The 26384-nt window shown below is 43.0% G+C and overlaps 1 protein-coding gene across 1 annotated transcript in view; it reads left to right on the top strand.

The window, feature by feature from the left end:
• LOC126458466 (pumilio homolog 2) overlaps positions 1–26384 on the top strand; it is a 642319-nt gene that overhangs the window by 77226 nt on the left and 538709 nt on the right. The window contains exon 4 of the mRNA XM_050095538.1: positions 5797–5952. Coding sequence (XP_049951495.1) covers positions 5797–5952 — 156 coding nt within the window. The remainder of the gene's footprint in view (positions 1–5796; positions 5953–26384) is intronic.

Raw genomic sequence — 26384 nt, 5'->3', positions numbered from 1 at the left:
ACACTTAGAAAATGTAAGAGACCTACTAAGGAGACTGCCTACACTACGCTTGTCCGTCGTCTTTTAGAATACTGCTGCACGGTGTGGGATGCTTACCAGATAGGACTGACAGAGTACATCGAAAAAGTTCAAAGAAAGGCAGCACGTTTTGTATTATCGTGAAATATGTGAGAGAGTGTCACAGAAATGATACAGGATTTGGGCTGGAAACCATTAAAAGAAAGGCGTTTTTCGTTGTGATGGAATCTTCTCAAGAAATTCCAATCACCAACTTTCTCCTCCGACTGTGAAAATATTTTGTTGACACCGACCTACATAGGGAGGGATGATCACCACGATAAAATAAGGGAAATCAGAGCTAATATGGGAAGATATAGGTGTTCATTCTTTCCGCGTGCTAAACAAGATTGGAATAATAGAGAATTGTGAAGGTGGTTTGATGAACCCTCTGCCAGGCACTTAAATGTGATTTGCAGAGTATCCATGTAGATGTAGATAGGTGCTCTCAGTTCGTCCCGTTCCTCCGTCCCAGGGCCAGACGCTATCCACATTTAGAAGTTGTAGCACCTCTCTCTTGTGGGCAAGCACTTTATGCTTAACACATAAAACCGCATCTGGGCTGAGGGCACATTCCCTGGATGCTGGTGTGAAGCCACTGTCATACCCTTACGTAAGCCCGATAAGTACAAAAACCTTCCTTCTACCTACTGCCCCATCTCTCTTTACCAGCTGTATTTGCAAGGTGATGGAATGTATGATTCATGCCCGGCTGGTGTGATGGCTTAAGTCTCGCCATTTACTCACAAATGCACAGTGTGGATTGCGAGCTCGGAGTTCTGCAGTTGACCATCTCGTTACTTTGTCCACCCATGTCATGAATGGTTTTCTGCAGAAATCCCAGACTGTGACCGTGTTTTTCGATTTGGAGAAGGCCTACGACACCTGCTGGAGAACTGGTATCCTCCATACTCTTTAAATGTGGGGTTTCCACGGGCACTTGCCCTGTTTTCTTCGGGCATTTTTACAAGACTGAGTTTTCAAGGTGTGTGTGTGTGGATTCTGCCTTGTCAAACACCTTTATTCATAAAAATGGTATGCCTCTGGGTTCCGTCCTGAGCATCATCCTCTTTCCTATCACCATTAACCCCATAATGGCTTGTCTCCCGCCAGGTGTCTCGGACTCCCATTTTGTCGATAATTTTGCCATCTATTGCAGTTCCCACAGACCTGACTCACTGAGCGGTGTCTTCAGCGCTGTCTGTATTGTCTTCACTCCTGGAGCATCGCCAAAGGCTTTTGCCTTCCCACTGACAAAACCATTTGTATGAATTTCTGGTGGTGCAAATGGTTTCTCCCACCATCTTTACATCTTGGACCTGTTGCCCGTCCATTCGTTGACACTACGAAATTCCTGGGGCTCATGCTTGATAGGAAACTGTCTTGGTCCTCCCATGTCTCTTACTTGGCAGCCCACTTTACGCGGACCCTCAATGTCCTACATGTCCTCAGTTCCTCAATGGTACTTCATGGAGTGCTGATCGAACCACTCCCTTCCGTTTGTAATGATCCCTTGTCTGTTCAAAAATCGACTATGGGTGCTTTTTTTATGCATATGTATGCCCATCTCTTTTATGCCATCTCAACACTATCCATCATCATGGCATCCATTTGACAACGGGCGCCTTTTACACCAGCCCGGTTGCGAGTCTGCATGCTGAAGCTGCTGAACTACCATTGTCCTATCGCCATGACTTTCTCTTCAGCAGGTATGCATGCCGTTTGTCTGCCATGCATGGCCAGCCCTCCTATGCCTCCTTCTTTGATGATTCCTTAGATCGTCAGTATGGGGCTCGTCCCTCTTCTCTGTTTCCTCCTGGAGTACGCTTTCGCCATTTGCTACGGCGGCTTAACTTCACGCTACCTGCAACTTTCCCAGCGGGTGTGAACCCTTCACCACCTTGGCTCTGTGAAGCGGCCCATGTTAATCTTGGCCTTCATTCACTTCCTAAGGATACTACTCCAGCCTCGGTCTATCACCTTCAGTTTCACGACCTTCGCATGGAACTTAGCACTAGTACCTTTGTATAAACTGATGGCTCTTGGACTTGCCGTGGGGTCAGGTGTGCTTTCGTCATTGGCACCCATGTCTTTCGATATCAGCTTCCGGCACACTCCTCAGTATTTACAGCCGAGCTTTTCGCCTTGTAGTAGGCCACAGAGTACATCCAGCAACACAGCCTTCCCAGTTGTGTCCTCTGCTCAGACTCACTCGGCGCCCTCCAAAGTCTCTGTGCGCTGTACACTGTTCATCCCTTAGTGCAGTGGTTCCAGGAAAACTCTCACTTGCTCACTCATGGTGGAGCCAATGTCATGTTTCTGTGGGTCCCTGGTCATGTCAGTCTGCGAGGAAACGAGGCTGCTGCCAAGGCTGCAGTCCACTTACCTCAGCCCACGAGTACCTCTGTTCCCTCCAATGATCTCTTCAGTGCCGTCTGTCAGGTGGTGGTGTCTCTTTGGCATTGCCAGTGGTCCTCCCTTCACGGGAATAAGTTTCGGCTTATTAAGCCTCTTCTGGCGCCTTGGACAACCAACTCTCGGCCCTCCCACTGGGAGGAGATTATTTTAACTCGGCTGCATATTGGGCACTGCCTTTTTAGCCATCGTCATTTGCTCAGCAGCACTGCCCCACCACTTTGTACGCATTATGACCAAATTTTAACTGTCCACCATTACTTGCTGGAATGCCCTTTTTTTTTTTTTTTTTTTTTTTTTTTTACCAATTTACGTTCCAGCTTGGGTTTGCCATCTGATTTATCAGCCGGTTTAGCGAATGATGCACGGGCTGTCGACCACATTTTACTTTTTATCCACCGAAGCAATATGGCGAAGGACATTTACTTTTTAGTTTTGAATCTCCATTTTTCTACAGTGTTTTTTAGCCCTTTTTCCATGTGCCTTGTTTCGCTGTCTCCTATTCTGTCCATTGGGACTGACATATCATCATTTCCCTCGTCTCTATGTTTGTGTTCTATAGTTTTGACTTGGGTGCGTATGACAGTTGTTTTTTGCACCCTAAAACAAAACAAAAAAAATCTCCCTTGGCTTATCTTTCCAGTCTCCCACCACCTCCCAAAGTCCCACTATCTGGCCACAGAAGAGTGTTCCCCTTGTAACTCAGTACCACCCAGGACTGGAGCAGCTGAATTGCATTCTCCGCCAGGGTTTTGACTACCTCTCTTCGTGCCCTGAAATGAGAAATGTCCTGCCTGCTATCCTTCCCACCCCCTCCACAGTGGTATTCCGCCGTCCACTTAACCTATGCCATATACTCGTCCATCCTTACACAACTCCAGCTCCCAATCCCTTACCTCGTGGCTCGTACCCCTGTAATAGACCTAGATGCAAGACCTGTCCCATACATCCTCCCACCACCACCTACCCCAATTGTCACAAACATCACTTATCCCATTAAAGGCAGGGCTACCTGAGAAACTAGTCGTGATCTACAATCTAAGCTGCAACCACTGTGGTGCAGTCTATGTGGGCATGACAACCAACAAGCTGTCTGTCTGCATGAATGGCCACCTTCAAACTGTGGTCAAGAAACAAGTGGATCACCCTGTTGCTGAACATGCTGTCCAACACGACGACATCCTTTATTTCAATGACTGCTTTACAGCCTGTGCCATATGGATCCTTCCCACCAACACCAGCTTTTTTGAATTGTGCAGGTGAGAAATTTCCCTACACACAGCCATCATTCCACCACAACACCCAGTCTTTTTACTTCCCTCGCCCTCTCTCCATCTCTCCCTTGTCCTCCGTCTAACCTATAGCACCTCACTGTCTGCCACCCCTACCATACTATCCCTCCCCCTCCTCCTCCCACCCCAGCCTCCTCTTCATCCCCACCCAGTCGCCATTCCCATCATGCACTGGTGCTACTGCTGCCGTTCACAGTGTGGTTTCAGTTGCGCGAGACTGCAGTAGTGTCTGTGAGTTGCATTTTGTGTGTGTGTGTGTGTGTGTGTGTGTGTGTGTGTGTGTGTGTATTTTTGATGAAGGCCTTACTGGCCACAAGCTTTATGTGTGACAGTCCTTTTTATTGTGCCTATTTGCGACTCAGCATCTCCACTATATGGTGAGTAGCAACTTTTCTTTTCATAGTACTGTTATATTCCATCCTGGATTTTCCATTGTTTGATTCCTTCTGAGTTTCAACACTTCCGCTGTCCACCAAACTCCCCAGACATGAACATTATTGAGCATATCTGTGATGCCTTGCGACATGCTGTTCAGAAGAGATCTCCACCCCCTCGTACTCATACGGATTCATTGTGTTAATTTCCTCCAGTACCACTACAGACGCTAGTCAAGTCCATGCCACGTATTTCGCGGCACCTCTGTGTGCTTTCGGGGCCCTACACTATATTTGTCTGGTGTACCAGTTTCTTTGGATTTTTAGCATATATTTCTAGAGTAATCATTTCAAGCTGGTTCGTGAAACTTAAATGGACTTTGTCGCGATAGTTTACATCTGTCTTCAAGTGTCTTTTAGTTCCATTCCTTCAGTGTCCCTGTGACACTCTCCCATGGATTAAACAAACCTGTGACCCTTCTCTGTTACATTCAGTATCCCCTGTTAGTCCTATTGTGTACAGGTATCACACTTGAGGAATATTCTAGAACCAGTTGCACGAGTGATTTGTAAGCAATCTCCTTTGTAAACTGATTGCACATCCCCAGTATTCTATCAATAAACTGAAGTCTACCACTTGCTTTACCCCTGACTGAATATGTGTAGTCATTCCATTTCATATCTCTACAAAGTGCTACACCCAGATATTTGTATGAGTTGGCAGATTCCGACAGTGACTCACTGATATTATAGTCATAGGATACTATGTTCTTTCGCTTTGTGAACAACAAAATTTTAAATTTCTGAACATTTAGAGCAAGTTGCCAATCTCTGTACCACGTTGAAATCTTATCAAGATCTGACTGAATATTTTTGCAGCTTCTTTTAGGTAGAACTTCATTATAGATACTTCTGCAAGAAGCCTGATTTTGCTATTAATATGGTCTGCTAGGTCATTAAAATATAACATCAACAGTAAGGATCTGAATGCACATCCCTGGAGCACACCCGAAGTTACTCGTACATCTGACAATGACTCAAACATCCAAGATAACATGCTCAATACAAATTTCACTTGATATCCCATATGATCCTAATTTTGACTATAATCGTAGGTGTGGTACTGATTCAAATGCTTTTCAGAAATCAAGAAATACTGCAAATCATACTCTTTATGCTAATATTTCCGATTGGATAACATTTATGGGGGAAGATTGTTAAATACTACTTGTGTTGCATGTCAGAGTATTTTTTTATTGAATGGGGACTTTGAATCAGTTATTTTCATTTGAGTAGTGGGTTAACTACACTGCTGTTGGCTGCTGTGTTGTATGCTGTCTCGTGTGGAATCTCATTTCTAATGAATTTGTCATTAATAGAATATTAAACACTATTGTCTTTAACACCATTACCCCTCCCATAAAGAGAAGCACGGTGGGAGAAGGAAAAAACCTTGGAATGTCACGAGGGAAACATCAGAATAAAGAATGGTGATTTTGGCATTGTTTTTATCTCACCACAGTGGCCGAAGTATAGGCATGTGTAAAGGAAACATTTTTATGTGCTTATAAATAATATGTATTCCTGCAAATGATTTCACTTAACTGTTAATAGCTTTTATTTATAACCATTACTGACCATCTACTGTCAAATTTCAGGCTCCAGAGACTGGTAGACCACAGTTGGCAAGATCCCAGGATGATGCAATGGTCGGTTACATGTTCCAGCGACCACATTCAGATCCAGATTTTCCCTTACCGCCACCTTTCACAAAACAGCATCCTCGCTGGGCACTGGGAGATGAAAGTATTGACGTGAGTGGAATTTTGTGCAATGTGTTGTTTAAAATACACAAGGAAGGACAACCTTCACTGCCTCTCTCTCTCTCCCCCCCCTCCCTCCGTCCCCCCCCTCCCTCCCTTTCTCCCTCTCCCCTCCCCCTCTCCCCTTCCCCTCCCCCTCCCCCCCTCCCCTTTCGAACCCCTCTCCTCTCTCCTGCCCCCCTCCCTCACTCCCCCCTCTCCTCTCTCCTGCCCCCTCCCTCTCTCCTGCCCCCTCCCTCTCTCCTGCCCCCTCCCTCTCTCCTGCCCCCTCCCTCTCTCCTGCCCCCTCCCTCTCTCCTGCCCCCTCCCTCTCTCCTGCCCCCTCCCTCTCTCCTGCCCCCTCCCTCTCTCCTGCCCCCTCCCTCTCTCCTGCCCCCTCCCTCATCTCCCTCCTCTCCCCCTCCCTCATCTCCCCATCCCTCTCTCCACCTCCCTCTTCTCCGTCTCTCTGCCTCCCCTCCCTCTTCTCCGTCTCTCTGCCTCCCCTCCCTCTTCTCCGTCTCTCTGCCTCCTCCCCCCCACCCTCTCTCTCTCTCTCTCTCTCTCTCTCTCTCTCTCTCTCTCTGTCTGTCTCCTTCTCCTTCCCCCTCCCCCTCCCCCTTCCCTCCTTCCTTCCTTCCATCCAACTCCCCCCAGTTGTGTCTGTAGAACTGTCATTTTGCAGCACCATGGCCATACCAATTGATCCCACAGACACACTAATTTCTTTGATACAAACAATTGTGAAGAAAGTTGTATGCGCTTCCTCTCCCTTCACTCAGCTTACAGGTGTTGTGTTTCATGTCCCAACCGGTCTCTTGTGATGGAGTGAAAGTTAATAGCTGAGTTAGGATAATTATCTTCCTCATATCGTTTTTTTTGAAAATCTTGTATCAAGGACTTTTTAATAATCATATTAAAATATACATATTTCTTACTCAGAAGTATAAATGAAAATTAATTTATGTATCATTTTAACTGCATTAGAACATTTGTCTGATGCCTTTAGTCTTTGCTTTGCTGCTTGATATTTGTCTTGTTCCTAGCCCAGGATTTCATATAGTGTCCTAAGTATCGTGTGCTTTTCTTAGGCAGGATTTTGCATGGTGTACCTTATCTGCCACATTTTTCTTCTTTTGTGAGTCATTGGTGTTTCTTCACTTCCCCCTTGTAGTGCTCACACTTAGGAATTTGTCGTAATGTAATAAGTATGTAGCAGTATATCTATGGTGGTTTCCTATTAACAAGACTCATGTCTGGAGCTCAAGATGATCAAGATTACATAAAATCTTTACATTGAGGAAGCAATAGACTCAGTATCAATTTTTTATTGGTGCTGCAGAGAGAGTGTATTTCATTAAGATCAATAGTTTTATTGAGAGACAGCTGTCAGACTTACAAGCGTTCAAGTTTAAACAACACATTATTCCTGCTAACATACATAGTAAGTACTTCAATTAAATATTCTTGCTTGCATATCATATATATGAGAGTAGAATGAAGAGGATAGATTACCACTTATCATATAGCAGCGATGCTGAGTCGCAGATAAACAAAACAAAAAGCCTGTCAATCAAGTTTCTATCGATCTGATACAATTAAATTTTCCTTGACATATATGAGTCTCAACTGTATCCATGATAATGATGTGTTTAGTCCCCCTTAAACATCCCAACAACCACCACCACCACCACCACCATGATAATGATGAAAGCTGAAGAAATGAATTAAAATTTGTGCCACAGCCAGGACTCTCCATTATGTCCAATACCAGAGAGTTTCGGCAGTAGAAGGAGGGGAAAATAAGCTGAAGATAGGAATTGAAGTTCATGTTGGGGAGGGCATTGGACTAGAGTAGTCTGTGCAGCTGTGTTACCTGTACTGCTACAGTTAGGTGATGGCTAGCACACCAGAGAGACCCAGGTTCAAGGAGACCCGGGTTCACGTCCCAGCCGTGGCACAAATTTTAATTAATTTGTTCAGCTTCCATCATTATCATAAGAGAGCTTTCAGCCAAATAGGCCTTCATCAGAATCATACGAGGTGGAATCCAAAATTTTTGGGACTGGTGTTGCCATCTGGAAAGTAGGAGTAGTAGATCTTTGTACTGCTAGGTGGCGAGAGCTGCATATCTGATGAGTCAGTGTGGGGAGTGGCATTCTGCTGGGAGGACGTGTTGCATGTCCACAGTAATTTCTGTAATACTCTGTGTTTGGTGTGTGGCGATTTTACGATGGATCTGCGAACAGAACAGAGCGTGTGTATCAAATTCTGTGCGAATCTCGGGAAAAGTGCTATGTAGACCCTTGGAATGATTCGACAAGTGTTTGAGGGGCAGAGCATGAGCCAGATTTACTCATACTGTTGTCCTCAGGTGGGTCTTCTTGTAGGCGTCATTAATAGTCATAGTCTGTGGAAGATCAGAGGTCCAGATTGACAAAGCTATTTCAGCAAGCACACATAACAAATATTGCTCTGGACAAGTGTTTGCTGTTGAAGACCTTATTATCTCGCCATCAAGACAAGTTCTAGTTGTTGACCTAGATGATCAGTTAAACTGTGAAGATTTTGTTGATTGCAAAAGACTGCTCAGGCTCGCAAACAGTGTAGTGGAGGAAGCTACTATCGAGTCACTATTGGCATCTGGCCTGACGGAGGAACACCGACAAAGCTGTGTTGTGACAACATTTGAATGCTTTCAAATCAGGAATGGAGAAAAGACCATATAGTGAATGGCAAAGTTCTCTATCAACACTGAGGATCATCCACCAATTAGCCAGCAATTGTGTAGGGTGTTATCGGTTGAACTATGGGTAATCGGGGAGGAAGTGGAGGTGAGGCTGCCAGATGACATCATAGAACCTCTAGAGTCCTTGCTTCTCTTCTGTGGTCTATTTGAAGAAGAAAGATGGCAATTGGCATTTCTGTGTTGACTACTGATGGATGAACAAAATAATGAAAAAACATGTCAACCCAAGGCCACGTGTTGGATGACATACTGGATTGCCTGAAATGAGCATTAAGTATTTCTCAGCTATGGTCATGCAGCCAGGTTACTGACAAATCAAGGGTCATGAAGCTGACCAGAAGAAGACTATCTTCATAACATCTGACAAAGTTATGCTGTTTTGACTCTGTAAATCTCCAGCCACCTTCAGAAGTATCAAGGACAACTTGCTTCAACGCTATAAATCACAGTGTGTCTTTGCTATTTGGATGACATTGTTGTGTTTTTAAAGACAGTTGAAGAATGTATAAGCTGCCTGACAACAGTGTTGAAGTGTGTTCAGACCGCAGGCCCTTTGCCAGAGTCTGAAAAAGTGCCTCTTTGTGTGGAAGGAGACAACAAATTTCTCTGAGACAATGTGTAAGAAAGGTTTTTCTTGCCTCCTTAGGCACTAACATCTTCTCCAGGCCAAGCATGGTTTGAGAATAATGCCAAGGCAGGAATTCACATGGACACTAGCAGTTGAGGGGTAGATGCGGCTGTAGTACAAATTCAGGAAGGTGCCAAAAAAGTAATAGCAGCTAATGGTTTCAGAATACTCTCAAAGTCAGAGGAGAACTACTCTACAACCAAGGAATAGTGCCTTGCAGTTGTTTGAGCCATGAATAAGTTCCATCTGTATGTATTTGGCTAACCATTCACTGTTGTGACCACCATTCTCAATTCTGGCTGATAGCCTGAAGTTTCTGTCAGATTGACTGGCTATATGGGCATGAGGCAATTATCTCCAGGGCATCTCTATTACCAATTCCACCTGCAACAGCACCATTCCACCAATTTGACATCAACCTTATTCGGGATATTTCCAAAGTCAACAGATGGGAATCAATGGATGACAGTTTGTACTGACTACCTTACCAGTTATGCTGTCACAAATGCCGTGCCAACTGCTATAGCTTCGGAAATTGCAATATTCCATGTAGAAGACATTTTGAAGCTAGGAGAACTCTGTGTGACGGTGTCTGATGGTGGAAAAATCTTCGCAGTGGCTGAGCGGTTCTAGACACTTCAGTCCGGAACCGCGCGACTGCTACGCTCGCAGGTTTGAATCCTGCCTCGGGCATGGATGTGTGTGATGTCCTTAGGTTAGTTAGGTTTAAGTAGTTCTAAGTTCTAGGGGACTGATGACCTCAGATGTTAAGTCCCATAGTGCTGAGACATTTGAACCATTTTGAAAAATCTTCCACTCGAGACTAATACCAGAGATAATTTCATGTTTTGACATCACCCACAGGATGGCATCTGCCCACCAGTCATAGATGAATAGCCTCCCAGAATGGTTAAATAATGTATTGGCAGACATGTTCTCGATGTATGGTGGTTTTGAATAGAGATTGGTATACAGTACTCCTCTTTGTGGCGTGTAGAGAGTAGCAAGAGACTAAAGACTTCACACCATTCTTTTTCCTCCATAGTTGTGAGGCCAGTATGGCAATGGATTCAATGTCCCCTTTCAGCTGGATGATATCCAGTATTATTAAGTGAAATGCCTGATCACCAGGACCGAAGAAGCAAGACAGCTGGTGTACGGACTCTGGATACCCAGGGGAAGGACCAATAATACTATAATCCCAAGCACAGTCCAGTGAGATGCATCCTGGGATCCTTGGTATGTGTTTTTACACCTGTATGGAAAGTGGCACTGCTGGAAAAGTTGCTAAAACTCTACTTTGAGTCACATCATATCCTTTGTTACTTATTGGATGCCACATATGAAGTTGATGATTATAACCCTTCATCAAGAAGAGTGCAGAGATGTCATTCATGGCCTTCATATGAAGCCATACTGCAGTCCTGAGGCACAGATTGATGATGGAGACTTCTAATTCAAGGAAACTGAAGGCATGCTTGACAATAGCGAAACTTCGATGGCAGGAGCTACGTTTGACGTTCATCATAATGAAGCAGATGTGACAATGTGACCAGAACATGATGATCCTTTGATGTTACTATAAAGAGGATCCTTGTCATGATCTAGTTCCTGGGTGCTATAATCAGCTCTAGTGAGAACTTCTAAAAGAAAAGGTCACTTTTTCTCCAGGGGACGGAGAAATGCCATGAGCCATGCTGCTTGCTTGTAGAGCAGCTTGCCCTGTGCATATAGCCAGACTAAATTAATCCAATATTTGAGAATGAGAGTACTTAGTGACTTGCAACAAATTCCACACACAATTTCAAATCTTCACGAGACTTTTTCTTGGCCACACCCCCCGCAAAATGAGGAATGGAAAACAGTTTATTGCTTATTACATTCTCACTGTTCGTGCAATTCAACTGCCCCATCTGGCATGAGGTTTTAATTGCTTCTTTACTGCTAACTGGATTAGCAACACACTTTGCAGACAGTATTCCCATATACTACAGCATGTATCTGCAAAAATATATCATTGTATGACACATAGTTAAGGAGGTATGACATCATAAACATTGAGCTGTCTGAGAAGGAAACTGCAGGGTAAAATTTGCTACAAGTTCAGGTGAAATATGTCAAATATATGTGATATGTGTACTCGGGCAAAGATGCAGGTAAAAAGCTCCTCTTAAACCCCTGGACTGATTCCAGATAACTTTGTATGTACATTAATTACTATCTGGGAAGAAATATTGTGGGTTAAGAACCAGGAACCTCCTATTGGGATCAGGGTAAAAATGTGTGGAGAGAATGCAGGAGGAGATGGACAGAGATAGGGAAGAGGAGAAGATGGACAGAGAGGGAAGGCAGGGAGATTGACTAATAAAATTGGAATAAATATATACCAAGGCAACTCAGCTTCTGTAATATTTGATGTTTGTATAAATAGCGACAACGGCCTTGCCGCAGTGGATACACCGGTTCCCATGAGATCACCGAAGTCAAGCGCTGTCGGCCGTGGCCGGCAGTTGGATGGGTGACCATCCAGCTGCCATGTGCTGTTGCCATTTTTCGGGGTGCACTCAGCCTCGTGATGCCAATTGAGGAGCTACTCGACCAAATAGTAGCGGCTCCGGTCAAAGAAAACCATCACAACGACCGGGAGAGCGGTGTGCTGACCACACGCCCCTCCTATCCGCATCCTCAGCTGAGGGTGACACGGCGGTCGGATGGTCCTGGGGGGCCACTCGTGGCCTGAAGACGGAGTGCAAGGCAACTCAGCTTCTGTAATATTTCATGTTTGTATAAATAGCGGCACTCTTCATCTAGGAGTTGAGTTATGTCTGTATGTTGATATCAGTAATAAATGTGCTTTCAGTGATAAATACTGCTCTTCGTTCATGATCTTGCTTTCGGATTTGGACAGAATTGTGGTTAGAATGTGACGGTACTTCAAAGTTCTTCTTTTCTTTTCCTTTTCCATTGGGCTGTCTAAGGAGCACGTGCCAATTTCATTGCTTTCTCCTAAGTTCCTTCTTTCTTCTTCCTCCAGTATTATTTCATCTTCTCACTATGTATCCTTTTTCTATCCTCAGACCATTTTGACCCTGTCTTCTTCTGCCTTGGAACCCTTCCATTTTTAATACTTTCTTCTTAAAAATCTATCTCTCTGTTGCATCTCTTTCACTTACATTGTTTGTTTCCAAATCTTTCCTAACTTCTTGAACCCAGGCTATAGTTGACTTCTTGTCCCAAAATATTTAAAAATCTGTTTGGTCAAGTTGTTACCATTCATTCTGTATAAATGTCGAAAATATGGCAGTTGCCTCTTCTGTAACATCTCATTTATGTTTTCCCTATGTTGCAATCTACTTCTTCATTACTTATTAGTTTCAATACCTCTGTGTTTCTTAGTGGTCTGAGTGTTTTTAAAATGATTCTTCCTTCTAGGACTTTAGATGTGTGTAATTTGTAATTCAGTTCTATCTATTCACTTGCACAGAGACATTCTGGTTGCTGTGTTGTTGTGCTATAATTTCGGGTTTTTAGGCAGAGATATTTTGTTGTAAATGTACTCTTTCACGTACAGCAAATTTTTCTCAGCTATTTTCTTGAATCATACCTCCCAAATATTTAAATTTATTAATCGTCTCTTTCTGTCTAGTATCTGTTCCTAGGATTTCTGGTGAACTCTTTATGTACTTCAAAATTCTGTTATTACAGTTACTTTCAATTTCACATGCAACTGTTCCATTAATGTAAATATCCCACTCTACAGTGATTTTATGAAAATCACACAGGGCGGGGGGGTCAGCTTGATGGCCACCATACAAAACTCATAAATAGAAAACTTCCACTGTAAAAGACATGTATCAAGACACAGTGGACACAATTATAGGACACAAACCAAGAAAATTAAAAATGGTAATAACAAGCAGCAATTGGCCACGGGAGAAGATTAATACCTGAAGTCTTCCGACAGTGCTATGAGCAACTGAGGAAAGAAGTTTTATTTTGAATCCAGAATTTATAGCTGCTGCACATTATTTCAGATGTTACCTTTGATGAAATAAGTAGAGGAATTTACCATAATGATCAGAAACTTGACCAGTGTAGCAGGAGGAGGATTGCAGGTGATGACATAATTGGGGTTAAATATATTTGCAAAAAGTGCAAGCCCTGGAAAGTCCAGAATGGAATAACAATAATATGAAAGGAATAGAGTTCTACTCACCCCATAGAGGAGGTGTTGAGTTGTAGACAGGCACAATGCAAAAGACTGATAAACATTTAAGTGTTCGGAAAAAAAAGTCCTCTTCCCAAAAATATAAAACACACACACACACACACACACACACACACACACACACACACACACACTAGTTCCCACAGCTGCTGGGGCCTGACTGCAGACTGTGCTGTGTCTGACCTGAGCGGTAGTCGGCTGTGGTAGAAGGAAGCAGTTTGGGGCAGAGGGGAGGAGGGATAGCAGGGTAAGAGTGGAGCAGTATGCTTTGCTGCCTGTGAGTGTTTGCAGTGACATGCTCATGGTAGTAAGTGGCAGACCCACAGGAAAGCTGGTCTCTTTGCTACGTGGGCGCCATGAAACTGGAAACAGAGGTAATTGGTGTTCGCTGTCAGTGCTCCTGGGTGTTGAAGTGTACAATTCTGGAACAAAAAATTGTGGGAGTTTTCCGGTCCAAATGTTGATGCCATGCGAGGGCACATCTGAATATGTTTTCTGCATCAGCAACCATCCTGGAGTTGACCTTCAACCATTGCTCTACATAAATGGTGCATTATGGGAGTTGCTATCCAGTGTTGGCAACTCTTGGAAAACATTAATGACACGATTTCATCCTGGAGGGAACATCAGTAACAGCTTGAATGCTGGGGACAGGAATGGAGAGTGGTAGGATGGATTAGAGACAATTGTGAGTGATGCAACTGCTGTTCAATTCTTTTGGTTGGAGTAGATCCTTCCTGTGGGAAGGAGCAGTAGGAGGCCAAAACTAAAGTGAGCACTTCGTCAAAAGTGTAGTGATGATGCAACTTTTTCATTTTTCTCCTGAATGTGTGGACAAAACATCTCTGCTAGACCATTGGAAGCATGGTGGAATGGTGCCTATGATTCAGTGACATACCATTCTCCGAACAAAGCCTGCCATATTCTGCTGATGTGAACTGTGGGCTGTTCTGTATCATGATAGCTTCTGGAGCCCTTCAGTTGCAAAACCATGAGATAAATCCTGGATTGTTTTTGTGGATAATGTAGAGGTCATCTGTGAAACAAATAGAAAACCGCTGCCTACATTGATGATGACCGACCAGGAGTAGCCCAAAGTAGGGGTTGGCAATATCTAGATAACTGCAAGACTGGTAAAGCAAATTACTGACTGACTGGTGCTTCTTGCATGCTTGATAAATCGCGTGTGCCACTACCATTTGGGCAGTATCTTTGTTGACATCTCTCCAAGGAGAAATGTTAGCAAATCAGGCGTTTGGTGAGGACCATTCCCCAGAGATCTTCGTGAGGGAGAGTCAAAATGCAGTGTCAGAGAGCTTGTGGAATGATCGCTCTGGTGTAACGATTGTCCCCTTGAAGCACAAGGATGCTGTTGAGAATAGACAGCTCATACCAATGACACCAATGTGCTTGCATGTCTGGGTGGCCTAGGTTCTTGCAGTCTGCTGGCCAACCATATTTTGATAATTGCCTCACTTATCAGAGAACGGGCTCTTCTGATGACCAATGGGTAGTGACTGCTGCATCCAAGGGCAGACTCACTACCACCTACTTTGCTTCAGCAGCCATGTGAAAACAGACTTCTGGGGCAGTGTCAAACTCAGGGTAATGCCACAGTAAAAGTCTTGATAGGATATCTGTATTCTCATGTGAGCCATGGGCCGGTACTGGATATTTTAATGATACCCTGAAAGGAACACCACCCATCATTGGAGGCAGTGTGCTGGCTTGGTTGGAACCAAAATATACTGGCCAATCTGCCGAGGGCATTGACATTTTAGTCACCAAAAACCACATGGAATGACAACAACAGTGATGGGTGAACAATGAAGACAACGCAAAAGTATGACAAGTCCAAAGAGTAAACCGAAGTGAGATCCTAGACGTTGCAGTATCAGGAATCAAGCTACAACACTGCATATAATGAACAATATGAGAGTGCACCCAGAACATGAGTGAGGTCTGGGCCCCTGTGCTGCTAGGTGCTGCTAGCTTTATAGCATGGCCACAGGTGCCGATAGACTGCTGCATGGGGCATGGCCCACACTGAGCACTGAGGCAGCAACAGCAGCGCTCTCAGATATTAAGAGCACAGCCTAGCAGCTGTTGTCCAGGTCTGTGTGTTCTGGCGGGCTTTTGAAATGAGCAGGCCATGATACCACAGAGGCCCCTGTTGCATCTACTATGAGTATGCCGTTTGTCAAGGAAGCTGCCTGATACTGTACCCAGGTGCTGAACTGGTCCTTGACTTTAATGGTATCATTACATTAGCTTCTTAGCTGTTTGCCAAACATTTGTAGAAGAGGGTAGTGCTTGCGGCAGTATGTTTCTCAATCGACAGTGGTTGTTAAGGTTCTGGTATTGATTTGGAACATCAATGGGACCTCATTGTTAACCACTGTTAAAGTCAATCAGAGATAGGGAGAATGGTGGGACACGTAGGATATCAAGACAATAAACACCTGCAGTATCTTCCAAGATACATGTGCTGTGCTGTGGGGTAATTGGTATGCTTGGAAATGTGGTCTACATTTCCATGTGCAATACCATCTGAGCTGGAATTCTGAGGGTTTGGTGGGTGACTGGAAGATTTCAGTTTTGTGTCTTATTTTCCGGCAGGCTGTGCATTTGAATTAACGAAAGTAGCATTGCCGATGGGTTACAGAACAATTGCTGCAGGAGGGCAATAGCTGGGACCTTGGTCTGCCCATAATGTCTTCGCTGGTGGTCAGACACTCAGGCTGGTGCAGAGGCTGGGGCTGAGGGTGCGTTTGGCAAGTTAGGCAGGTGGCAAATGCCTGCGAGTGATCCCACAATGCTGCTGGAGACCAGATTGACTGTTCAAAGGCCTTAATGAGGTCTTGAGGAGGTCATTCTATAGGCCTTCATCTGGAGAGTGGAAGAGGATCATATCCCTAACCAAATATGCTGTGTAAGACTGCTTGCACTGATGGTTTGCGCATTGAAAATGGCAATCTCTCAAAAGGCCTTGTAGCCTTGGTATCCACTTCCTATATGACTATACATTTCACTTATGGCAGCCAAAAAACTTGACACCTGACTGTGATGTGCACGAGTCAGAGTAGTCTGTTTAGCGTGACTACACATTCATAAGCAGGGCGTGAGGTTAGACATCTAGGTTGAGCTAATGCTGTAGTTGGTACACTTCAGCGTTTGTGGGCCAAAAAGAATGCACATTGCTGAACATCTAGTACGATGTGCCAGGAAGTATTGTGCAACATGGGTCACACAGTTGGTCCATTGCTTGATTTTCTTGTTAGACGCTTGGAATGGCAGGGGTGCAGCCTGGAATCCTTTCACTAACGAGTCAGAACATTATGGGTGTTTGGAAAGTTTAAGCATTGTCCTGTTCATGACAGCCATCTTCTCAAACACCAGTCATGAGCCTGTTGCATGTTCTGTAGAAGCAGTAAAACTTGTGTGGTCACATTCATAAGGCAAGTAGTGCTTGAATGAAGAACAAATGCCAGTTCACTCAAAACTTAAAAAACACATGAAAACATGCCGTCCACATGGGGCAAGCACACACGTGGAAATGGAGGCCACAAAAACCAAATGCCTCATTGCCAAATGTTGTATCCGACACTGATGGAGGTGCCCAGATGTTACAGCCCATGAAGTATACATAAACTCAAGTCTCCTTCTTGGAGCTCGATTTATGCCACAAAATTGGGAGTTCACTATGTAGTCTGGGTCACAGCAAACAGATACACAATGTATGCTTAATTGACAGAAGGTCAAACTGAATAACAAAATACAAATTACGTATTCAGTAGGAACTGAAAATTTAATAACATGACATGACGATGGCCCAAAAATCAGAGTCCACAATTGGTCACGCTGCAGAGGCCTGGTCTTGGCGAGCTTTAAGTTGGCTGTTCCACACAGTGAAGAGTCCCAATGGGGAAAGCGGGCATTGGAGATCTGGTTGCACGATTCCAAGTGGGCTTCCGAATTCAAGAACTGCAGCAGCAGTTGTCACATTGGCTCAGAGAGTTCATCCAGAAGAACTGGTTCAGCACCACTGGGCTCTGCCCTAAATACACACCGAGTGAGGTGGCACAGTGTGTAGCTCACTGGACTCGCATTCGGGAGGACAACGGTTCAAACCTGCGTCCGGCCACTCTGACTGAGGTTTTCTGTGACTACCCTAAATCGCTTCAGGCAAATGCTGGGATGGTTCCTTAGAAAGAGCATGGCTGACTTCCTCCCCATCCTTCCCTAACCCAGTGTTACTGATGATCTCACTGTTTGGGCCCCTCCCACCAAATCAACCAACCAACCTAAATACAGTGGAGTGCCAGGATACTTGTGGACCTACCTGCACACATGTGACTGTGCGGAAACAAGCAGGTCCAAGAGGATGGTGGCCACATGTGGCGAACCTGTTGACCAGGCATGCACTTGAAGTTTCTGTGCTGGTGCTTGTTGACGTGGTCCCTGCAGCTGGCAGTGTAGGCCGTCCATGATACCCGACATTGCACAAAGTCTAACAAATTTTTACTTTCTTCTTTGTTTCTCTTGCAGGATTTTTTGGTATATTCATCTAACATATTGTTTTGATGAACTTTTTTCTCATCAATTGTGTACTTTGGCAGTCAATTTTCCTAATATAACACTGAAATCATCTGACTTTGCTCTTTTTAACTCTCTGCATCTGTACTGTATTTGTCTGTACTTGTATGTATCTCATCACTTTGAGATTTCATGCTTGCTTTAGTAGTTTCTAACCGAGCATTTAACTGCCCCAGAGCATGTAAAATTACCTTGCAACCTTCTTCTTTGATGTTTCTGATTACCAATGTCTTGTAGTAAAAACAGTAATATGTGTAAAATTATTCTTCTCTTGCTGCTGATTGTCACACCAATGCGCCCAAAATATATATACCTTGTTAAGGGAATGCTTTTTGGATGTACACTTTTTTAAACTACACTGAAGCGTCAAAGAAACTGGTATAGACTTGTGTATTCAAATACAGAGATGTGTAAACATGTAGTATACGGTGCTGCAGTCGGCAACGCCTATATGAGACAACAAGTGCCTGGTGCAGTTGTTAGATTGGTTACTTCTGCTGCAATGGCAGGTTATCCAGATTTAAGTGAGTTTGAATGTGGTGTTAATAGTCAGCACACAAGTGGTGGGACACATCATCTCCGAGGTAGTGATGAAGTGGGGGCTTTCCAGTGCAGCTATTTCATGAGTGTATCGTGAATATATCAGGAATCTGGTAAAACATCAAATCTCCGGCATCGCTGCGGCCAGAAAAATATTCTGCAAGGACGGGACTGATGACAACTGAAGACATCTGTTCAATGTGAGAGAAGTGCAACCGTTCTGCAAATTGCTGCAGATTTCAATGCTGGGCCATCTGCGTGCAAACCAGTCAATGAAATATCATTGATATGGCCTTTCGGAGATGAGGGCCCTCTCATGTACCCTTGATGACTGCATGACACAAAGCTTTACGCCTCGCCTGGGCCCGTCAACTCAGACATTGGACTGTTGATGACTCTGAAAATTGTTCCCTGGTCAGACTAGTCTCCTTTCAGTTTGTATCAAGTGGATGGACATACACTCGTAAGGAGACAAGCTCATCAATCCATGGACCCTGCGTATCAGCAGGGGACTGTTCAAGCTGGTGGAGGCTCTGTAATGGTGTGGAGCGTGTGCAGTTAGAGTGATGTGGGACCCCTGATACGTCTAGATTCGACTCTGACATGTACGTAAGCATCCTGTCTGGTAACCTGCATCCACTCATGTCCATTGTGCATTCTGACGGACATGGGCAATTTCAGCGGGACAATGTGACATCCCATACCTCCAGAATTGTGACAGAGTGGCTCCAGGAACACTCTCCTCAGTTTAAACACTTCATCTGGCCACCAAACATGAACATCATTGAGCTTATCTGGCATGCCTTGCAACATCCTGTTCAGAAGAGATCTCCACCCCCTTGTACACTTATGGATTTATGGACAGCCCTGCAGGATTCATGATGTCAGTTCCCTCCAGCACTACTTCAGACATTAGTCAAGTGCATGCCATGTTGTGTTGCGGCAGTTCTGAGTGCTCGCTGGGGCCCTACATGATATTAGGCAGGTGTACCAGTTTCTTTGACTATTCAGTGTAGTTCACAACAGACACTACCACCACAATAACAAAAATATGGATTAATTGCAGCTGATTTATTTGCATGACACTTAGCAATACCTGCAACAACCGATCACCTGTACTCAGAGACGTTATTGCTATCAGACAATGTGTGGCTGATGGGGCCGTAGTTCGATGCGGTGGGGTGGTTGTGAAATTGAAAAAGCGGTCATAGTCTTTTTGCAGTCCGTGCTGCCAATCATCTAGTTCATAGATTTTAGTTAATTGAGTGGCTGTGGGGAACACACTGCTGCGTATTTTGCATTTTAGGTCAATCGGTGCTACCCATGAGCATCAGACCATAAAACACCAGAAAAAAGTTCTAAATTCACTCAACAGATGATAGGGCAATGCTTCATGGAAAATACCAGTGGCTGCATGCCATGGAAACATAATGGCTAGACACAGGTAAAATGTCTGGTGGTAAGAGGGGTCCATGTATGTCTTCTGAAATTATAGCCACATTTGATGAATTACATAAAAAACTTACGTTCTTAGTGATCCTGATATTTGTGATTGGGATCCTGAGTACATTCCCATGACTCAAAGGAACCACAATGGCAATGACAACAATGATGATGATGATGATGATGATGATGATGATCGGAAATGACATAAAGTGGAAGATTCACATTGCAATTTCTGACAATTGCCGTGGCCAAAATGAAAATTGCAATATAGTTCTATTTTGTCACGATATAATATCTGGACGATTTCAAGTCGTTGAGTACAACTTCCCCATTAGCAGTCACATGAATTCGCCATCTGGTAGAAATTTTGCGACAACTGAAAATTGCAACTGCAAATAAGGTGTGTACAGTCTGGACGAGTGGTCTGATATCTCCAGATATCGGCCAAGAAAAATACATTTGCTGTATGTAGAATGAAAAGGGAGTACTTCTTTCAGGTAAGACACTTCAAATACGCATTTGCCTTCAGAAAGAATACTGTTGATGATCTGGCTGACACCTAATGAATGTATACAACTGGGAGGTGACATGTGAAAACCCACATCTTTATTCATCAAAACATTACGTCATGACATCTGGCACAGAGTGGTTTCAGGAAACATGGGAGACAAAGTCCATTTTTTATTCTTCAATTTAAATATGATGGGCCTAGGCTCATTAAAAATAAGAAAGCTGCTGATGTCTGTCTCTCTTAGATGACATCCCCCCTGTTCATCTTGGAATTTTCTTGTCACTAAACCCAACAGTGTCATGATGATGAGAGTGATGAGTGATTAAGTACTTTCAAGCAATGAGCAATGCAGCTAAGCTTTCCAGTAACTCAGTGTAAATGTTGTCATATGATTGTCTGTCATCAAGTTTTGTTGTCAGCATACATGATTTGAGTAAATAATGGTATCTTCACTGCAGTAATGTGTTTATCTTGGTATATTTCATGTCTTGTACTCTGTTCCTTGTTCATTTTATTTCTTTATGTAAGAATATCGATGTGAAAAGCCATCCAGAACAAAATGGTTGTTAGAATAAAATTATTCGGATTTGTGGAATACTGCAAACTTTAATCCTCTATTATCTCCGAACTCTTATTTTGACATTTACAGTTTTGTGCCCCTAAGCAGCACCAATCTTCTGTGACACAATTATTGTCAGCCTATATATTAGTTATTCATCAACACATTAATTCTTTAAACTCAGTTATTCCTTTTTAGACACCATTACTAATGCTTGCAACTGCCCCTCTATTGTGCTGATTGAGGCTTTCCTGCTGCTTGATAGGTTCCCGGGAATTACACCGGATAATATTGTAAAAACCGCACAAAATTTCAGCTAGACAACTGCCCGCCATCTTCAGGTGCTACTGTCGCGTCGCTGAGAAGCTCCCAGCCACATTTTCCCGCACCGCGGCGCGCTTCCGCAGACCGTGACCTGTTTCTCCAGCAGAGGGCTCTGGTATTCGATGCCGTATACAATTGGTCTTCGATGATGTTATGCCCCCGCTGGCGCCTCTGCTGTTCTAGAAAGCCAACATATAAATTGGCGAGCTTCTCTGCAACGCGACAGTAGCACCTGAAGATGACGGGCAGCTGTCTCGCTGAAATATTGTGCAGTTTTTACAATATTATCCGGCGTAATTCCTGGGAACCTATCAAGCTGCCCCTTTGTTATTTAACAGCTCTCTTAGATATCAAAGAAATGAGGAAAGAGGGTTGGTGATAACATGTATTGAAGTCTACCATGTGTCCTGAGACCTACGTATACACTGCTTCCTAAGTTCATAGGGATCTGTTTTCAGTGATATTTTTGGAATAATAAAAGTCGCTCTATGTAAATACAGTTCATTAATTCCTGAGACAAGTAAATGGTCCCTAATCTGACTTTTACGCAGTTTCACAGCGCTAGCTCCTTCTGACCATAAGGTAAAATTTGACTTGAAAATTACATTCTGAATGATTAAAGTGACTCACTGGCTCTCAGTATAATTTCTTCCAATATCCTGTAATACCAACAGTCTCCTTATTTATATTAAAATTCCCATATGGCATTAAGGGCAGCGACACATGTAATAATCTGTGATCTCTCTTCCACATATAACTTTTGATACCTTGCTTAAATGTTGGCAGAACTTATTCCATCATTTTAGAATAGCTTCCTCTATTCACCAGCTCATTAAAGTATTAATAATGCAGATATTTCCTACAACTAACATGAACTGTTCTGACTGTGGGGGCCACGCCCCCAACTATCATCATCGGCTGCTCATTCCAGATTGAACTGTTTGTCCTGCTTCTGCCGAAGAGTGTGCAATCTAATGCGCCCACCTCCTCCTGATACTGCTAACTGTTCCTTTCTGGAACCTTCCAGACAAGTAGGTGATTATAATTGATTATTTAGTGAGGGTATTGATAATGGTACCCTTATGAGCTTTGTCTTACATTTGTGCTATTGGCTATATTGCAAAGATCGACAGCAATATTTAGCAGTGAAATTTCTTTCCAAAATTCTCAATTTCTTCTTGATTTATATTTAATATAATCTTCTTATTCAAAGTTAGTTGATTTTTCCAGTACAGAATTAATGTGGGTCCTGCGCATGGGGCGAGTATGATGTGTTCACTTTGTCTGAAATAGTATATACGTTCAGATTGTGAATTCTGTTACTCTGAACTGTTGCATCTTGAAATACCGTTCAGATAAACCATGTAGTTTCTGTTGATGTGGACTACTTCACCATTGCTAGTGCACCTCTGCTGGAATCTGGAAACTCAAATCAATCCTCAGTTCTACCAAAATAATAGACAGCTCTTCTGTTCAGCACAGTTACATTATATCTTTATTTATAATATCATAAATAAGATAACACTTCATTTACAATTTGAGAGCATACATTGATCCGACATTATTCATGAACAATAGTTCTATACAATCAGATAGATATAATAGAATTTCTCTGTTTTTCTTCCATGATGTAAGTGCCACTGTCGTGCATCCCTGTTTTCTCAATGGCATGCACTGCTTCTCTGAGCTGGGATGTCATAGTGCAGAATAACTGCTCAACCAGCAGGTACCACAACACTTAGCGAAACTGTTATCATAGTCCCATTTTTGGAGAAGCACAACATCCTTGAGGGCCACTGTACTTGCATGAACAATATAACTTCCCAATGTTTTACAATTGTAAACATATTAACTTATAACAAATACTTTCACTTTGGCAATCATCATTTGTTGGTCGGCTAGACAGGGATAACGCATCACTTAACTAAAAAGTGATGTGTCACCCCATGACATGAACGCAGGCTAACCTAACAGTGTACGCATGCCACTTACTCCTGCCTGTGAATATGTTAACATATCATTAGCAGTGTCAGTTAATACTAGTACATAGATAACTATGGCCATGGATCTGAGATAATCTCTTATTTGTTTCTAAATACAATGAGAAGTAGCTGTTAACTGAAGTGTAAACTTTGATTGTGAGCATAATCACATAAAGAAGAACATGAGAAATACAGCAATAAATTAATTATTATGAACTAAGGTGCAGCACAATAAGACACACTTCAACTGAAAAAAAATTATTTACTCCAGCTTCATGAATGATGGGTCTCTTTCCAACTTAAAAAATAATTTTGATGTAATACCCACATTTTGTATTCAGAAGTGCATCAGACAGAAAGTACATATTAAATATGTTTTTCACTGCAGTGTCTTTGAATAAAATATTATTGGTTGTGTAATTTCAAAGGATTATAATATGTATGATGAGCAAAACAGTAGTCAATATATTATCAAACTGTGCTGTGGAACTGTATGATGATGATGATGAATCATTGTCCAAAATATGTCAAAAAGAACTGATAATGGAATTATGGGCTTGTTGGTGGACATAAACACTAACACCTCTTAGCTTTTTCAGAGTATTACCTGATAATTTTCTTCCCAGTGGCAGTCATTATGAGTAGTGAACCTCCCGGTGTGTTCCACATCTTCATCCCGTCCTGAAAGATAAAACATTGACCCAATATCCTAAATAATCTGGCATGCCCTTTTATTCGCGAAATAATTCTCACTCATCTATAGCATGAAATCTGTATTACTATAGGAGAAATCAATCAATGGTTCAAAGTCGGATGCACAAAACCGCATAGGTTCTCTTTTTTTCACCGGCCGAAGGTAGTAAGGGGAGTACTGAACTGTGAAGTTAAAAAGTTGAAATGTTTTTTTTTTTAGTTCTTATCGGTTGTTGATTACTGCATCAGCATGGGAATATACACTGCAGCTTAACTCATCATTTGATTACTTAATGTAACACAGTACTCTTTAGTGAGTCAGCCGGAAGAAAAATTATGTTGTCATATTTACCCATTCTGCTGTTAATATGATGTTTCTATGGAAATACATCATGTACTCACCAAGCAGCTGCAAGAGAAAACACTCACAAAAATTAAGGGAAAGTGCAAGCTTTTGGAGCCAGTGGGTTGTTCTTCTGGCAGAAGGATTGAAGGGGGGCGGGGGTGACTGGGACAAATGGAGGAGAAGGACTAGTGAGGTTTAGGAAATTAGGAGAGTTAACAGAAAAGTCACCCAAAACTCCAGATCGGGAGATTCAATGGACAGAATGAGAAGGGAAGGTTGATTGTTGGGGACTGCAGCAGATGAGATTTGAAAACCTGAGAGCTTGAAGGTGCAAGGCAGATTAATATGGAGGGCAGAGTTACTGACAAAACATTGTGCATGAGTTGATAAGGGGGAAAGCTAAGGGCATTGTATGTGGTAGAGGTGGGGGCCTGGGGAAAAGTAGACAGGTCAGGAAGTAAGAGATACAGAAAGCTAAAAGAAAATGAAGAAAGGAGTAGTTACTGAACAGAAATGCTGAGGCCGGAGAAATTAATATAAATTAAGGCCAAGTGGATGGTGAGAACCAAGGACATGTAACATGAGTTCCCACCTGCATACTGCTGAGAAACTGGTGTTGGGGGAGAATTCAGATGGCATGTGTAGTGAGACAGACACCGGGACCGGGGTCATGACTGTCATTTTTAGTGTGTGCTCTGCAACAGGATATTGTGTGTTTCCAGTATACACACTCTGTCTACGGCCATTTGTCCTCGGTGATAAACTGATTATACCGTAGGTACACTATAATGCAGGAGTAAAGCTTGTCCCCCGACAACCACATTATATATTGGGCTTCTGCAGCATTTGTTACGGGTGATGGAAAAGGAAAGTACCGCATGTTACACAAACAAGTTTAAGCTATAGTGTTTTGTACATATGCTTTCTTCAAAAGAGATTCAGCAGATTACACTTCCACACACAGTGCACATTCTATGATTGCCATCTGCCAGGCAATAGAAGCCAAATTATGTGATGTGGGATTGATGTGAGAACTGTGAAGTGGAAATAAAGGGAAGCTAATGTGTCTGATAAAGTTAGCAAATACGTAACTTCTAAGTTGCTAGGGAAGCAACACCATCCTTAGAAAGAAATAGGTGAGCTAGAAGACTTCAATGAAAATGTTTTCTGCTGCACAATATTAGATGTGTATGCTTCCTGACTACCCAATACATACTAGCGAATGAACGAAGCTGTGAATTTAGTGACAGTCAACGGACAATATTAAAGGACATTTGCTTGAAATGTCCATTAGCATCAAATTACTTATGGAGAGAAGTAATACTGTGACTGCAGTGAAGTACGCAAGAGATCAGAGACCATGGCACAGCATCTGTTTCATTGATAAAACATCTGTAAAACAGAACCACACTATATCAGTGTGAAAGAAAATAACTGGTGTGCATGGCAGCCTGAAAATTCTGATGTGTAACAGAGGTTGCCTTATTGTCATTCACAAAGGATCAGCTGACACTGCCGTTATTCCTCAGAGCAACTTAATGTTTGAGGTATCAAATTTAAAAATTGCCATTGTGAAATGATGTACCATGACTTACAAGCCATTTATTGTGATACCTCCCACAAATTTGCTTATTGTGGTGGACAGTGCCAACATTCACTATGTGGAAGCCAACAAAGCCCCTCTGAGACTGCCATGTAATCTGATACTATCATTTTAACAATGGGATGCCCACAACTCGTAAGAAACTGGAGTGAAATTGCAGCTGCTTCCTAAGGCCCACAAGCTTGCAAACTGTTCTGGTGAAGTAGGGGAGATCACAAAACAACTTCAGTAACAAGTTA

Source organism: Schistocerca serialis, chromosome 2 (genome assembly GCF_023864345.2).
Source record: "Schistocerca serialis cubense isolate TAMUIC-IGC-003099 chromosome 2, iqSchSeri2.2, whole genome shotgun sequence".
NCBI classification, from domain to species: Eukaryota; Metazoa; Arthropoda; class Insecta; order Orthoptera; family Acrididae; genus Schistocerca; species Schistocerca serialis.
Note: the sequence above shows the minus strand (reverse complement) of the source record. Positions and strands in the feature narration are given on the sequence as shown.